At 28.3% G+C, this 15392-nt stretch overlaps 1 protein-coding gene across 2 annotated transcripts in view; it reads left to right on the top strand.

Annotated features, from left to right (window-relative positions):
• LOC107436844 (cGMP-inhibited 3',5'-cyclic phosphodiesterase 3A) overlaps positions 1-15392 on the top strand; it is a 286371-nt gene that overhangs the window by 60516 nt on the left and 210463 nt on the right. Inside the window, exon 1 of one of the 2 annotated variants that reach the window (XM_016048661.3) lies at positions 7769-8020. The exons of the other annotated variant lie outside the window; for it this stretch is intronic. Within the exon in view, the coding sequence (XP_015904147.1) occupies positions 8000-8020 (21 nt within the window). The 5' untranslated portion in view covers positions 7769-7999. Of the gene's footprint in view, positions 1-7768; positions 8021-15392 lie in introns of those variants that run through there. 2 annotated transcript variants of the gene reach the window in all.

The raw sequence follows: 15392 nt of genomic DNA, 5'->3' as shown, positions 1-15392 counted from the left end.
TTAAGTTTTAGATTTTTACATTTATTTGGGGCTAATAGGAGACGCTCAAAATATTATAATATAGTAACATATTTTATCTTCACGTATGGTTTTGTCGGCAATGTAGATTTGATAACAAGTTTCTAAGTACAGTTGTAAGTACGGCTTGTTGATATCATCTGGGTTTCGAGTTGTTTATACTTTTGTAATTCTGTTGTGTTAATTAAAAAAATGATGTACTTAGTTTTAATTTTACTATTCTATTATTTCCTCCACCCTTTGCATTTTAACACTACTTCGGGGCTAATTTGAAGCACTAAAAGTAATGCGGATACTGGGTTAAACGCTGAAACAACTCTCTAATTAAATACCAGGTGTCATGAAAATGATTGACATTTTTGAAAAACAAAANAAAGTGTGCTTTAAGAGCAAAAAAAAAAAAGTTTAAGATGATAATGAAGTTCGTAATATTGAAAGAATGCGTAGGAAATTAACCATCATGCATGTTGTTTTATAAAAACATAATTATTGTTTTATTACTTCAAATTTTTCTATTGCATGTCATTAATTTTGATATTCTGTTACTTCAATAATTTATTATTGACAAAATTCTATTTTCAAGAAAAATAATTTGTTTTAAAGATTTTTGTAATTGATTTAAATTCTGATAGTTCTGATAATCTTTTACTGGAACATATCCTAAATAGGTTAAACGCAGCGAGCATGGTGTGCTAAGCAAACTATAAAAGATTTAATAAAAAATTTGATAAATTTTGAATTAATATAATTTGATAAACGTGGTAAAGTTTGGCAACTTTATCATGATAACTTAGATCATGGCAGGAAAATCGTTTAGTCATGTTATTATTATTTATTCATATTATATTTTATTATATTATTATTATATTTTTTTTCACTTTTCAGTTTGTATTTTTTATCAAATATGTCATAATAAAAATTTTAATTTTTAAAGCCATAATTTCCGGTAAAACGTTACCATATAAACGGAAAAATTACCATGTTGTTTAAATACTGTATATTTTGGTTTTATTAACCAAAATTAAATTTTCTTTTGTATTTTTTTCTCTTTTTTTAGAATTTGGAATAGTTATTACTATAACATACGTTAATTTTACTAGAACTTTTTTCTTCGTTTATTTTCTTTTTTTTTTTTGAATTTTTACGTTTCAGATTTTTACATTATTTTGGGGCTAATAGGAGATGCTCAAAATATTATAATATAGTAATACATTTTATCTTCACGCATGGTTTTATCGGCAGCATAGATTACAACGTAGATTTTATAACAAGTTTCTAAGTACTGTCAACGACTTGTTAATCTTTTATGGGCTTCCAATTTGAATTGTTTATGCTTCTGTAATTCTGTTTTCTTACTTAAATAAAAAGTGTATTTAGTTTTAATTTTATTAATCCATTATCTTCTTCACGCATTTTTACACTATTTCGGGGCTAATTTGAAGCATTTAAAGTAATGCGGATATTGGGATAAACGTTTAAACAACTCTCTAATTAAGTACCAGGTGTCAAGAAAATGATTGACAATTTTGAAAAACAAAAGACATTGTTATTTTTGCGTAATGGTATTAAAAACAGTGTTTATAGTTTTAATATATATATTTATATTAACAACAACTGTTAACGACTTTAGATCCTCCCTACCTCTCCCTAACATGTGGAAATGCATTTTACCATGATTTGCCTTTCGGCCACTGTGATTTTTCGCGTTCAGTTTTCCATCTTTTTCCTCTCTCTGTTTTTGCCTATTTTCTAGTTTCATTTTACATCTTTATTTTTTCATTTTTCAATGGCAACTCTATGTTTTTCACTTCAAATCATTTTTGTGTCTTTATAATTACATCTGGCGTGTTTTGAAAATGAGTTCCTATTTTCGAAACTCTCGAGACATGTCAACAGTTATTTCATGTTTATTTTTGGAGCAAATGAAGTTTTCAATCATTTAGTTATACCCGCTATTTAGTAAAAGGTTATGGTACCATATTTTACTTTGCCAATTAAAAAAAATAAACAAAATAAAATCGCATTTCTTATAAATGATAAATTAAAAAAAAGAACTATTAAAAAATTATAAAGAAATTATGCAGAAAAATTATATTTATACCCAACAAGACGTGAAACAGATGGAAACAAGAATTCGTTGGCGTCGTTCTTTCTTTTTTTTTATCATTTTTTTCACCTTGGTCATGGCTAAGAACATGTTTGAGAACTCGAAATCAATAGATTATTCGATGTATATAAATCATTTTAAATTTCCTTCCCCGTTATTTATTTATTGTTTTGTTTCGTTTCTACATGAATGATTTTCGTTGAAATTGTCAGTTCTAAATTTGCGTGACAGGCTTCCGGTCTCGATCCCTTCGTTCACATTCTCTTAAAAAAATACATTTTTAGTTACAGCAATCTTGCCTGGAAAGAAATTACGTTATAGAATTTTAATCCATTCCCGGGCTGACAATGTGGATACAAAAATATCAACAGGGGTAGATGTGCAGTGGCTTTGAAACTCTTCAGCGAATCATGACAGATTTTCGCAGTTTTCTTCCTCATTTAACGCAAATGTGGGTTGGTTCTATCAAATGTGTCCTTCTCAGAAGAGTTTTCTTATATTCTAGGTCAGATTTAAAATAGATAACGCACAATTTTCTATCATTTTGTGGCGTAAAAAAGTTCATTGTCAATCGACCCACGTAACCATGTAACCTACCACCGTAACCATGTATCTTAACTTTCTCAATGATCAAAGGACGCCAATTGTCACACCTATATAGGGACTGATATTTTCTTCCTCATTCAGGTAAAATCAAAGAATAATACTTAATAGAACAGGTTAAATTATGATAAGAACAGGCAATAGAATAGATGGGTTGATTTGTTAATAGAACAGGCCTTTATACGAAAGTGCAGACAAATATTTACTTAGCGAAATTGTTTTTGTTTTTTTAAATTTTGTTTTATAACCGTCACTGAACAGCGGACCCCATTTTGAGTGTACGACTACCAATGTTCAACACCATAACCTTGTAATTTTAAACCCAATCCGGAAGACAAGAGAACTACTGGATTAAGTATTGGGAGAAATATAACTTCATGGATGAAATCTTGAAGGAACTTACCCGCATTTGCGTTACACGGAGAGGAAAACAACTAAAATCTTTCGCAGGTATCATGTCGGCAAAGGGGCTGAAAATCATGATCTGCTCACCACTGAGAATATATATATGAACGTCAGGGCAGTGGTTGGTACGAGCTGGATACAGAATTCGTATCGTCTAGCAATCACTGGGAATCGAGCCCGGTTCATCTTATTACGAGTTCTCTATTGACTGAGCAACCACGGCTCAAGAGTAGAGCCGGGATAGCCTGGTTGGTAGGGCACTGGGCCCATGTCCAAGCGGTCATGGGTTTGATCCACGCCGGCCGAAGACTCCCCGCGTAGTAAATGGTGACTGATGCACGTTAAATCTGTCGGGTCACAAAGTCCTCCAAGTTCCCATAACATATCATACTTCTGGGGGTGCTGATCCAGGTGTTTCCTTGTCTTCCGGATTGGTTCAAAATTACTAGGCAACGAAATTACTAGGATAAGGAACATTAGCAGTCGTAAACCCAAAATTAGGTCGGCTCTTCAACGACGGTTATAAAAAAAAAAGCTATGGAGTTGAACTTTGGTAGATGTAAATAGGTTGTTTAAATCCCGGTGTTAAAGTAAAATAGAAAAATACCGTATTTATTTGACAAATTACTATCATTATTTTTTTTTTACTGTGGCATACGGTATTTAATTCATTTTAATTTAAATAACTTTTAAAACATAGTTTAATTGAATCGATGGTAATTAATAAATAGAATAATAAAATGCTGCAGTGCCACAAAATATGCGATTTTTATTTTCTTTCTTATCGAGGCAGGGTAAACAAGCATTGAGACCTGTTGCTTATTCGGTCGATTCCATCGATCTCCGATTCCCGTGTTTTGTTCGAAAAGAGAAAAATCGCTAACCCAGAAAAGTTATTTGATTGTTGAATGCCTCTGCTAACAAGTTTTAAGAACGACTAACGATCCCCAATGGGTAGATCAACTCTAGCTTCTACTTAACATCACTTAGGTTTTATTCGTTCACTTTGTTTATCTAATTCGTAAAAAAAAAGGTTCAAGAGTTAAAGATTGTCCGAATGCATAAGGCTTTGCGAACATAAAAGATTAACTCGTCAATTTCGTTGTTTACTGTTTGTTTACAACAAAGTAAACTTATAAAATAGATTAGGAAGCATTTTTGAACAAAGTCTTGATGAAAAAACCAGGGAAAATGTTTGGTTGTCGTTTATATAAATACTAGATCTTGCCTAATTCTGGTGTGGGGATTGTAATTCTGAAATTAGTTTTGCTCTTAAATTTATAGATTTATTTTTAGTCTATTTTTTTGTCGAAATGTATAATTTAAGAAATGTTATATATAACAGGGTGCCGCATAAATTGTCAAAAAAAATTCCAGGGTACGTAGGGCGCACCATTAGGATTAAAACTGCATAGGAACTCATGTCTGAAAATGTTATAAGTAGCTAGGGGTGCTTTCCTATTCTGACACGACTCAAAAACACGACGAAACGGTTCATAATAGGGGAAGCGCTCCTAGCGGCGTACGTTGTAATTTACCAGTATTGGTTCTTATGCAATTTTAATTCTGATGATTTGGTCTAACTCCCCTAGAATTTTGTCGCAATATTTAAGCGACCAGTTGTTATGTGTAATGTTTTTAAACTTTTACATTTCTGGGAAAAATAGACAAAAAATGTAAATTTCTTAAGAAACCCGTATCTTGGAGGGAGAAGCGGAATATATTTAAAATCGAGGATACAAAAATATCTAAGATCTATTAAAAAATCTCATACAACAGAAAACAAGAAAAAATTTGTTCCCTAGTGCTATCCTATAATAANGGAACTTCAGTGTTCAAAAAAGTATACAAAAGCTAGACGTTAAGAACGTATCCAATGAGCGAGTAAAAGGAGTATCGGATTGCGAAGCAATCCGAAATGAACTGCGAAAGCAGTTCCGTGGGTTGGCGAGCACCAGCGAGCAGGGGGCGAAGCCTCCTAGTTAAAAATATTTTAATTAAGCTGGTATAATCTAATCAATCCTGAAATATTCAGGCTTCGACGTTATTGTTTTGGAAATTGGCGAAGACTAACTGAAGCAAATATGAAGGGCTTGAAATGAAAAATTACTAAATTTTAGAATAAAGGAATGGGAGTTGCGTTTGATTCTTTAGTATCATCAGAAATATAACCTAGAATATGAATACTGAGTTATTAAAATGCTGACATTTTTTATTTTTTATAAAACATTTGAAAAATGTTTCAATCCAGCATATGTTATAAATTGTCTAACTCAAGTTTTTGTGACCAATGGAAAGTAAGACTTTAATATGTTTGTTCATATAATTTTGTTTTTAGGAACTTTATTTGTCCTCCATTAGACCACATAGAAAGAAAAAGTATTCGAGTACATACTTCTTATGTTTTAATTTCTTAAATTAAAAATAAATAAATAGAAAAAGGAAATCGAAAATTTAGATTTTCGTCAAATATTACTCCTACTGTTCTGCAAAAAAGAAGTTAAGAAAGAATCAATCAAATTCGAGAAAGAAATTTAACTTTTCTTTTAAAATTATATTTAGAAGAAGAGTTTTTGATATAGGAGAAAGGTTCCAAATGTAATACATTATTTTTAAAATAAATTACGATTAAAACATAACAATAATTATAATACTCAGTATTAATGTACCAAAAGTACACGTAGTAGGTGTAAACTGTTAGGAAGATGACAAATTTGTAATTCAAAAGCACTGAGGTGTTATCTAAAAAAAAAGAAAGAAGACGTTTTAATAGCTAAAGTTAGCAAAGCTGTCCTTTAATGCGGTAGTACCAAAATAGTATTAAAGGAGACAATCTGTCTGATTTTCTGTTAAATACGGAAGCTCTAATTTTTAAAAGTTCAGGGCTTTTAGTCCATGGCTTTTAGGTCATGGTCTTAGTCCGTGACTTTTTATAGACGATTTCGTGACAGAAACGAATATATAAAATAAAGTATTGACTCGTTTTTGACTAAAAATAAAATATTTCAATAAAGAAATTTATAACTCAACAAAGGGAGTATTTCCAAACATCATCTATACTCAATCTAAGGTCAATAAAAGGCGTCTGTTTTCTCACATTTGTCCTCACACAACCTAATTTGAGACTTGGTTATTGTGTGCTAATTAAATTTCATCACTTAAACACTAAAAAATTTTTAAACAGACAAAGAATTTTTTCAAAGTTCTGACCTAAGTTTTATTATTATTTTTAGTAGCATCTTCAATAAGGAATAGACGATAAATAACGTGGCAAAATATTTAAGCAAAAATACATTAAATCATATATTAGAATAAAAAGATATATGTTAATATAGAAAAATATATTAAAATATATTTTTATTAATATATTTAAAAAATATTGAATTCTTTTATAATAATATGTAAAAAATAAATTCAAATATATTATTAAAAATATGTTAAAATATATTAAAATGAAAAATATATATTAAAATATATCTATAAATGGTATTAATCAAACTTATCAATTGTAAAAGGTGATAGGCTTAAATGTAATTGGTGAGACCAAAAAGATCTGCTAGTTTTTCGCTAATTATCATTGCTTGTCACTTAAGCAATAATGTTACAAAATGGCAATCTGTGAGCATCTGTCAGTCAATTCATTCCAGATTTTAAAAGTGATGCTTAAAGTAGGGACTGATCGCAAATGGCTACTTTTTGTCAATTTCATAGAGCTAAGGAACTGTGGTAAATGATCTACTATGTTTGCGCATGCAGGCAATAAATTTATTTGTAATAGTATATTTTTTTCACGGATTTATCTTTTTGTATTGCATGGAACTATGATTTACCTTGAATGAAAACATGTCTAAATTTTAAACCTTATTGAGGTATAAAATTTACACCGTATTTGGTATTATCGTTCAACGTTGTACTTATTTTTTAGAGAGTTATGAACTAATTTTGTTTTGTCAAAGTTAAAACACACATCAATGAAATTACAGGCAATGCTAAATTTAATGATATCTTAGTTCTTAAACTTGACTTCTTAATATTGTTGTTCAACTTACGAAAACGTGATTCAATTTAACGAGTTTCTAAGGTTACAGCAAATTTGACCCCGTATTTAAGTTTAATGACATGTTTAGCCCTGAACAAATTTTTGTAAGATTTTATAAACTAATATTTATTTTCAATCTTCTTTTTCAAAAGTGAAACTGATAGCATAGATTATGCATGACAGTAATATGAAAATTGAAAGTAATTAATTCATTTATTTATACTTAGAATGAATTCATTGAACGAAATATTTATTAAAACATTCGAACATTAATCTCAATGTTTACCATATTTTGCTTACATAATTAGAATTGACTTTTAATTCATAAATTCTTTACTCTTCACCGAAATTCGTAAACGCGCACGATTATCTCTATTTTCCTTCTCCCAAACCCATTCATAAAAGCAGTCTTCTAAGTCACAAAATCTTCTTTGAAGTGACATCTATTTATTCCATCTGTGTCAAGTGAGTGAACTCTGTCTACCCCCCTTATCTGACCTTACCTCCACCCATCTGAAAAGTTCTATGGCAACGGTGGATGCCTAGATGGCGTTCTTACTCCTCGACCCTCCCGTTCATAGAACATTTTACATCATAAGTCTCCCAACACTCCTCACGAGTGTCACGGGCAGTGAATATTAGGTGCTCCCCAGCATCCTTGCATAAAATCCCTCTCTTGAGCTTCTTCGAAAATTCTACCCCAGTAAATGATGCTCTCTGGTGTGTGAATGTGTCTTAGGATATATATTGTTCGCTAAAGGAATTATGACAGTGTTTTGTTATGATGGAACGTAAAGGATTTGGGAACATGCCTTAAAATACTCAACATGGGTAACTCGCCTTCTAAGGTAAGTACTTGCCTTATTACATGTCTTTATTTGGCTTTTATTTTGAGATGTTGGCCTGAGACTTTGAAATTGCCGGGAAGGTATTATTAACATTCACGCATTTTTTTTTATTTTACTTATAATTTTTAATTTTATTTAAATTTTTTGTTTAAAAAAGAATATTAAGCTTATGATTTTGACGTGTTGTAAAATTTTTCTTTTTAATGAGCGTTAGATACTGTTTGAAACCATCAGAAATTGGTTAAAACCATCAAAATCTTAGGATGGNATATATATATATATAAATTCTGTTCTTTAAATTTTCATTTAAGAGCTCTAGTCTTCTGAATTAATTTCTAAATATATTCCTAATAATATCTACATCGTGAATTATATTGCAGTTTTCTTATTTTTGAAATGAGTTCATTTTATTCCGTTATAATAATTTACGGTGATTAGTTTTCTGTATAAAATTCGAATTATCGCATTGATTTATTCTATCAAGCAAAATTGTACAAAAAATAGTTTAAAAAATTTAAAATTTATTATTATAAAATTACAAAGAACTCTGAGCAACCTGCTCGTCTAGTAATTTAACTTTTTAGCTTTAAGTTTTATATTGCATTATTGTTTTCTTACTTAACTGAATAAAGGCATATGTAAGAAATGATTATTATCGAATTTAAAGTTCTATTGAATAATAAAGTTTCAAATGTTCTTAAAGTAACTTCACAACAACAGAGCTTCTAACTTATATTTTATTACCATGTACATTATATCATAAAAGGGGTTTTTCGTTTTTAATTATTTATTAAATTCCATAAGAAAAATAATATTTAATTCTCCATAATTTAATATATAACCTTAAGCACATTAAGAAATGCGCTACTTAAGAACTAATTATTACTACCCATACCAATATATAAATTTAGTTATATACGCATGCGTTTTACATGTTGTGTTTCATGATATTTTTATCTTTGTTTACAACTGTCAAAACTTGCAAAGCCCGTAATGTAGCTCGGAGGAAACCATAGAACAATTATAATTATTCTATGGTTTCCTCCGAAGTTATAAGACATTTTATTTTAATATGATTTAAGTTTCGTATTAAAAAACTTTTTATATGATTAAGTTAGTTTACAATACTGAGTATAAAGTTTTATTCTGTGCAAAATAAATTTTGCACACAATAATAAAGACTAATAATTATGAACAAATGTATTGAACTTACACTGAGAAAAAGAGTATGGCCAAAACTCTCAGAGAAACGCTTTTCTGGCTGTATTGAAACAACAAAATGCTGAGTAATATTTATCGCAGAGCTTTGGTACTTATTTTTGTAAAATAATAATAAAATATGGTTTTATAATGTGTGATAAAATTTGGTTAATGGGAAAAAAACTCGGTATTTATCATTATATCTTGGAGCATGACATAAAAATAATTTATTCCTAAAATTTACTTTTAATTTTTGCATTTATTACTAAATGTGTGATGATACGAACAATAATTTTTAAAACTAGAATTTTCAGTAAAGCGTTAACATATGAGCGAAAAAATTACCCAATGAATTTTTTAAATACCGTATATTTTGTTTTATTTACCAGAACTATGGTATTTTTTTTACCAAAAATTTGATCACCATACAGAGCAGTAATTTTACTAGAATTTTTTTTCCGTGAATGATTGGAAAAAGAAAGTTTTAATAAATTAAGAAACAATTCTAGTAAATTTTCTAGTAAATTAAAGTTTTTATTACCATTCATACAGAAAAAATACATAACTGAAAAGTAAATTTAAAAGAATGAATACTTTTATGCCATGATCTAATATATCACAGTAAAATTACCGAATTTTACCTCATTTACCAAATTTCATCATATGTTATAAAACTATGTTTTTATAAAAATTATTATCAGATTACTTCGTTAAAAATTACCTTGTATTTAAGTGTTTCCATGCAACAGGAAATACTGCAAAGTGTACCATAATCAGGTAGTTTTGATTATATATATTTTTCTAAGGGTAGATAACAACTAAAAATAATTTAAAATTTAGAGCTCTCTCCAGTAATTTTCCTATAGAAACAATATATTTGCCAAGAAATAAAAATTTAAAAACTTCCGTTTAAGTGGTACTAATTAACTGGAGATTCTGGTTTTCAGTACTATAGTTCTTAATACTACACATTTAGTAAAAATACAAAACTGACAAGTAAACTTTATGCCTTTCTCTAAGCTATTTTAAAATTTTATTGCCTTTACCAAATTTTTAAACGTAATAAAAAGCAATATTTTATTGTTAATTTCTTCAAAATCATTACCAAAGAACTTCGGTAAAAGCTACTGCGCTTTTAGGTGTCCCCACACAGCCAGAAACTCGGTAAATTTTACCATATGCTAGTAGTTTTGACCATACTTTTCTTTCTGTGTATGTTTGTATTCTTACTACTTACTTCCATAAAACACGGATTATATTTGTGTATGTTAAACATAATACCCCAGACAAATACACAAACAGCCGTAAGATGATTTTAAATCTCGTAAAAGTAATGCTATTTGGAAAAAATGGAGAACTCCTGCTTTATAGTTTGAAAGTAAAACTATTTTTAATGCATAAAAGCCTATATTAAATTAAATGCAAACACAGCCTTCACACTTTATTATGAATACTATAACTAACTTTCAACTTCTGCACAAATTCAGCTATTTCAGTAAAATAATTTGAATATGAAAGATATAATTTGTGGAATACTTAGATCAAAAATAGTATTTTTCTCTCCCCACTTAAGTGTATTTTAAAAATCATTAAATACATTTACATATTTTTACAAGAATCAAAATTGTACTGTAAATTAAAAAAATTTATAAACTTTTAAAAATTTCAAAAATTAATGGGAAACAAACTAATTTACAGCTAAACTTTAAAAATTGTTTAAAGTTTGAAGTGTTTAAAGTTTAAAAGTAAAGGAAACCAAATTTAATTAGCAAAAAATAGTTTAGTTAGAGTTAAGATGTACTTTAAAGACGCTTGTAAAAAATAAAATTCAAAAATGTATTCTGGTAGTTTTAAACATACTTCTTTTTTCAAAGCACAGATATCGATTTTTGAATTTTTGCGTTGGATTTCTTACATTGGATTTTTTTAAACTAAATAACATCTACCGTACAAAAACCATTGTTCTTCGGGCCTAGTTAAATGCTGTATATCGTCACAATATGCACATTCCTTAAATGGTAGTATTTTTACCTTTCTTTTTTCTCCTTATTTCTTTCCCACGGCTCAAGAGTTTTGCTTTCTTTCGAAGAAACAGAGAAGATGTGATCCCCTAAGAGACACGATCTTAAGGTCGTCACTAGAAACATTATGTAACTAAGTTTCCTAAACTTTCAGCACTGATTTAGCAACAAAATTCTATGCATTCATGACTGCTCATTTTATTAAAATTGCAAAAACCGAATTTTTGATTTAGAGTTAGCACATAAAGTTTCTGATAAATATCTATAGATAAATAAAGTAATTATGATTTTCTTATGCATCAGAGAAAGATACTTGTCATATTTCTATTTCAAGCAATGTCATTGGGTAAAAAAAATCTTAAAGATCTTATGATCTTAATTGCACAAATTATGTACAGATACTAGGTCTTTCATTAGCAGAAAATTGTTAGAAATTTTGACAGTGTTTACTTGTAAAATATATATTTTTCCACTGGGAAAATATTATAATAGAAACACTCAGAATATGATCAAATTGATTATGTTTCTGGTCCTATGGGAACACCAGAAAAAGTTTGATAACTCTAGCCGATGCGCTTTGATGATTATTGAGGCAAAATTAACGATAAAATATTGTTTTATAATGTGAGATAAAATTTGATATATGTTGTAAGATTCGGCAATTTTTTCCTGATATCTTTTAATAAGAACACTGAGAAAATAAAAGATCAAAACTACCTGAATGTAATAAATTTTATCGTGTTTGTACCTGTATGAGAACACTAAAAAGTTCAGTAATTTTTACCAAAGCTCTTTGGTAACGATCCTTGTAAAATAACGATAAAATATAGTTTTGTAATATTGATAAAATTTGGTAAATGTGGTAAAATTTGATAATTTTATCATGATACCTTAGATTATGCCATAAAAACTCATTTATTTGTTTAAATTTACTTTTCAGTTAGGAATTGTTTCTTAATGTCTAGAAATAAGAACTATAAGTGAAGTAATAAGAAGTTTGAAATTTAGAATTTCTGGTAAACGGCTTCTATATTAACGGAAAAATTATCATATGCACAGTTTATCTATGTAAATGTTTTGGTTTTATAAACTAGAATTATAGTTTTTTTTGTTTTTTTTTTTATCCGAATTGTTATTACCAATACCATAATTTTTCTCTATGTGACTCTATTCAACGATATTAACCATTCATAATCCCTTATTAATATTATTTTCTTGTTTAATTACGTTTTTGATTTTGGTTTTTACTATTTAATAAAGTTTTAAAACTAAAATGGTTAAATATAATAATGATAAAAAAAATTGTATGACATTTCCTTATCATGCCAGTTTTTAGAAGAAAATAATATTTAGTTGCTGTTTTATAATAACTATCAGGAAATAAATTAGATTTACTTTTTTAACAATCTTATATTAAACTGCATTAAGTCAAGGCATACAAATGAAATATTGAACACAAAATGACTATTTTAAATTTTAGAGCTTTATCCAGATTTAAGTTTTCTGGTGAAACAAATTTAACTAATATTATAGTAACCAAAAACTATATACGAATTTAAAAAAAGGTTTATCAACCAAGTTTTGATGATAAACGCGCAAATGTGTAAATTTCATTCCAATAGAATTTTAAACTGAATCCGCTCAACCAAATCTGCGTTAATACAGCAAAAAATTTTGAGATCTTCTGCTTGAAATTTTTTTAAATTTTGTGTAACTATTTATATAGCCTAAAGGAATAAAATAATTGGTGAATTAATAGTGGGTCTTTGCGAACAAATTCCTTGGTATTGACGTACATAAAATATTAACTATACTCTTTAATTCTGCTTTAAATTCAAAAGGGATTTGGTTACATTTCGTTTAAACATTTTTTTTTAATATGTGTGCATTGGAAAGGCATGATATTCATTGCATGATAGGATTTAATGTCGTGATTTAAGTCTCTTCAAGGTTAATTTACTTTGTTAACAGTTTTATTAGTTTTACGATTACGAAGTTATTTGTAGAATATGAAGAATTTAACAGAATTAACCATTCAAATTCGAAATCAAGTTTTTTAAGCAATTAAAATTTTAACCTGATTACTTGTCTGAAAAAATATTTTTGTATGCAACAGAAAGTTTAATTTTAGAATAAAAACTTTTTTTTGATAATTCAGAAATCTTTAGTTGTATTTTTTTGCAATAATTTAATTAGGAGATTAGACGAAACGCAAATTATTAAATGTTTGAAGAAATTTTTCTGTCCCTTATAAATCATCACATCTTTCTGATTTCAAAGCTATTTGTACTGTATATGTATTGTACAGTAATTACTACTCTTGTTTGAGTTTCTATAGTGACTAATCATGAACCGCGATGGCTCTAGGGGTAGAGCGTTCGCTTTCCAATCAGGTGAGCCGAGTTCGAATCCCAGCGATGGCTAGTCGATTCGAATCAGCATCCGGCTTGCACCGACCACAGTACTGACGTGAAATATTATCAGTGGTAGACGGGTCATGGGTTAGAGTCCCTTTGCCGTCAGGCTAACAGTGGGAGGTTTTCGTTGTCTTCCTCTCCATGTAACGCAAATGCGGGATAGTTCCATCAAAAAGTCCTCGATCCAGGGCTTCTGAATTGGGTTTAAAATTACAAGGCTACGAAGTTGAACATTAGTAGTCGTAAACCCACAAATTGGGTTGACTGCTCAACGACGGTTATTAGATAAAACAAAATGACTAAGAATTCATCTCTTTTTGTGTTTTTTAACATTATATTTAAAAAAATAATTTGAACACCATGGACTATCTAATCAATGGTGGTGTTCATTGTCACCTAGCCATTACACCTAATGCTATTCGAAAAATAAGCATCTTCAAAAAATAAATAAATAAAAATGAAGACAGAATTCAAAAGTTGAAGTAGAGAATTTGCCAGAAAACTATTTCGTCAAAACCATTGAAAATATCATGAATTTTAATTATTCATTTTTTGCAGATTTTATAAACATGCTTTGATTTTGCGATTTTTATTTTTGATTACTTTTTTCTGTTTATTTCTAATAATTTCATATTAATATTGTAAAACTGTTTGAAGAAATTATTTTTTTTATTTTATTGTAATATTTCATTATTATTATTTTTTGAAAAAAAAGCCCATTTTTAAGAATGTGTAGTTTTATCTTGAAAAGTTTTTAAAATTTTTGAACATTCTTGTTCCTTATTTGTGTTTATTACTAACATTGAGAACTTATATTTATGATGTGTCGATTATTTTTCATCTTTGGGACTAAAAACAGAAGCTCTAAATTTGTTTTAGAAACTTAACTTGTAATTTATTTTTCTTATAAAAACGTCAATGATATAATAAAAAGACAAATAAGATACTTTATTGTCAAAGGTTGAGAGAAAATGAGTTAAAATTTGACAACAACTATTAATAAATAAGAAGCTATTTTTGGGTATATGAAGAAATTGTCGACAGGTTGAAAGAAATCTTATTAAAGAATAAGGTGACTTTTCTTAATTCTTAGTTCTTTCTTTATTCGCACTATAAAAAGTTTTGGATCAAATTTCGCTAAAATTCATTTTGCCTTAAAATCCACTTTCACAGTAAAATTTTATACCATGACTTTTACCGTAGTATTTATTTAATTACAGTCAATCAGTATTTTTAAAATAAATATTATTGTATACATAAAATTACGGTATAGCCCTTTTTTTGTTAAACTTAACGTTGACTAAACTTCTGTTAACTTAAACTTTCATTAACTTAAACTTCTGTAAAACTTAACGGTAAAAATTGATTTTACAGTAAAAAGTGCCGAAACTTAGGATGCCAGAACTTTTTACCTTAATTTAATCCGGAAGTTTTTAGCGTAAGTTTTTTGAAATTTTCTGTTTATAAAGTTATATAAATATTTATAACACAGTAGCATATTCTGCAGATTTTAATTTTATGTTTAAAGGAAAAAGTTAAAATTTAAATAATGACTAAAAACGATGAAACAGAATAATATTTTTTAAACGAAATATTTAAAAAAAAAATAAACTTGAAATACGAAAATTCATTCCTCCTGTTTCTTTACTAAATATTGAATTATTTTATTACGATATTGAGTCTAACTCAATTTATCAATGTAGATTATTGTTATAACCACAAAAATTATTACAA

The sequence above is a fragment of the Parasteatoda tepidariorum genome, chromosome 3 (genome assembly GCF_043381705.1).
Source record: "Parasteatoda tepidariorum isolate YZ-2023 chromosome 3, CAS_Ptep_4.0, whole genome shotgun sequence".
NCBI lineage: Eukaryota > Metazoa > Arthropoda > Arachnida > Araneae > Theridiidae > Parasteatoda > Parasteatoda tepidariorum.
Note: the sequence above shows the minus strand (reverse complement) of the source record. Positions and strands in the feature narration are given on the sequence as shown.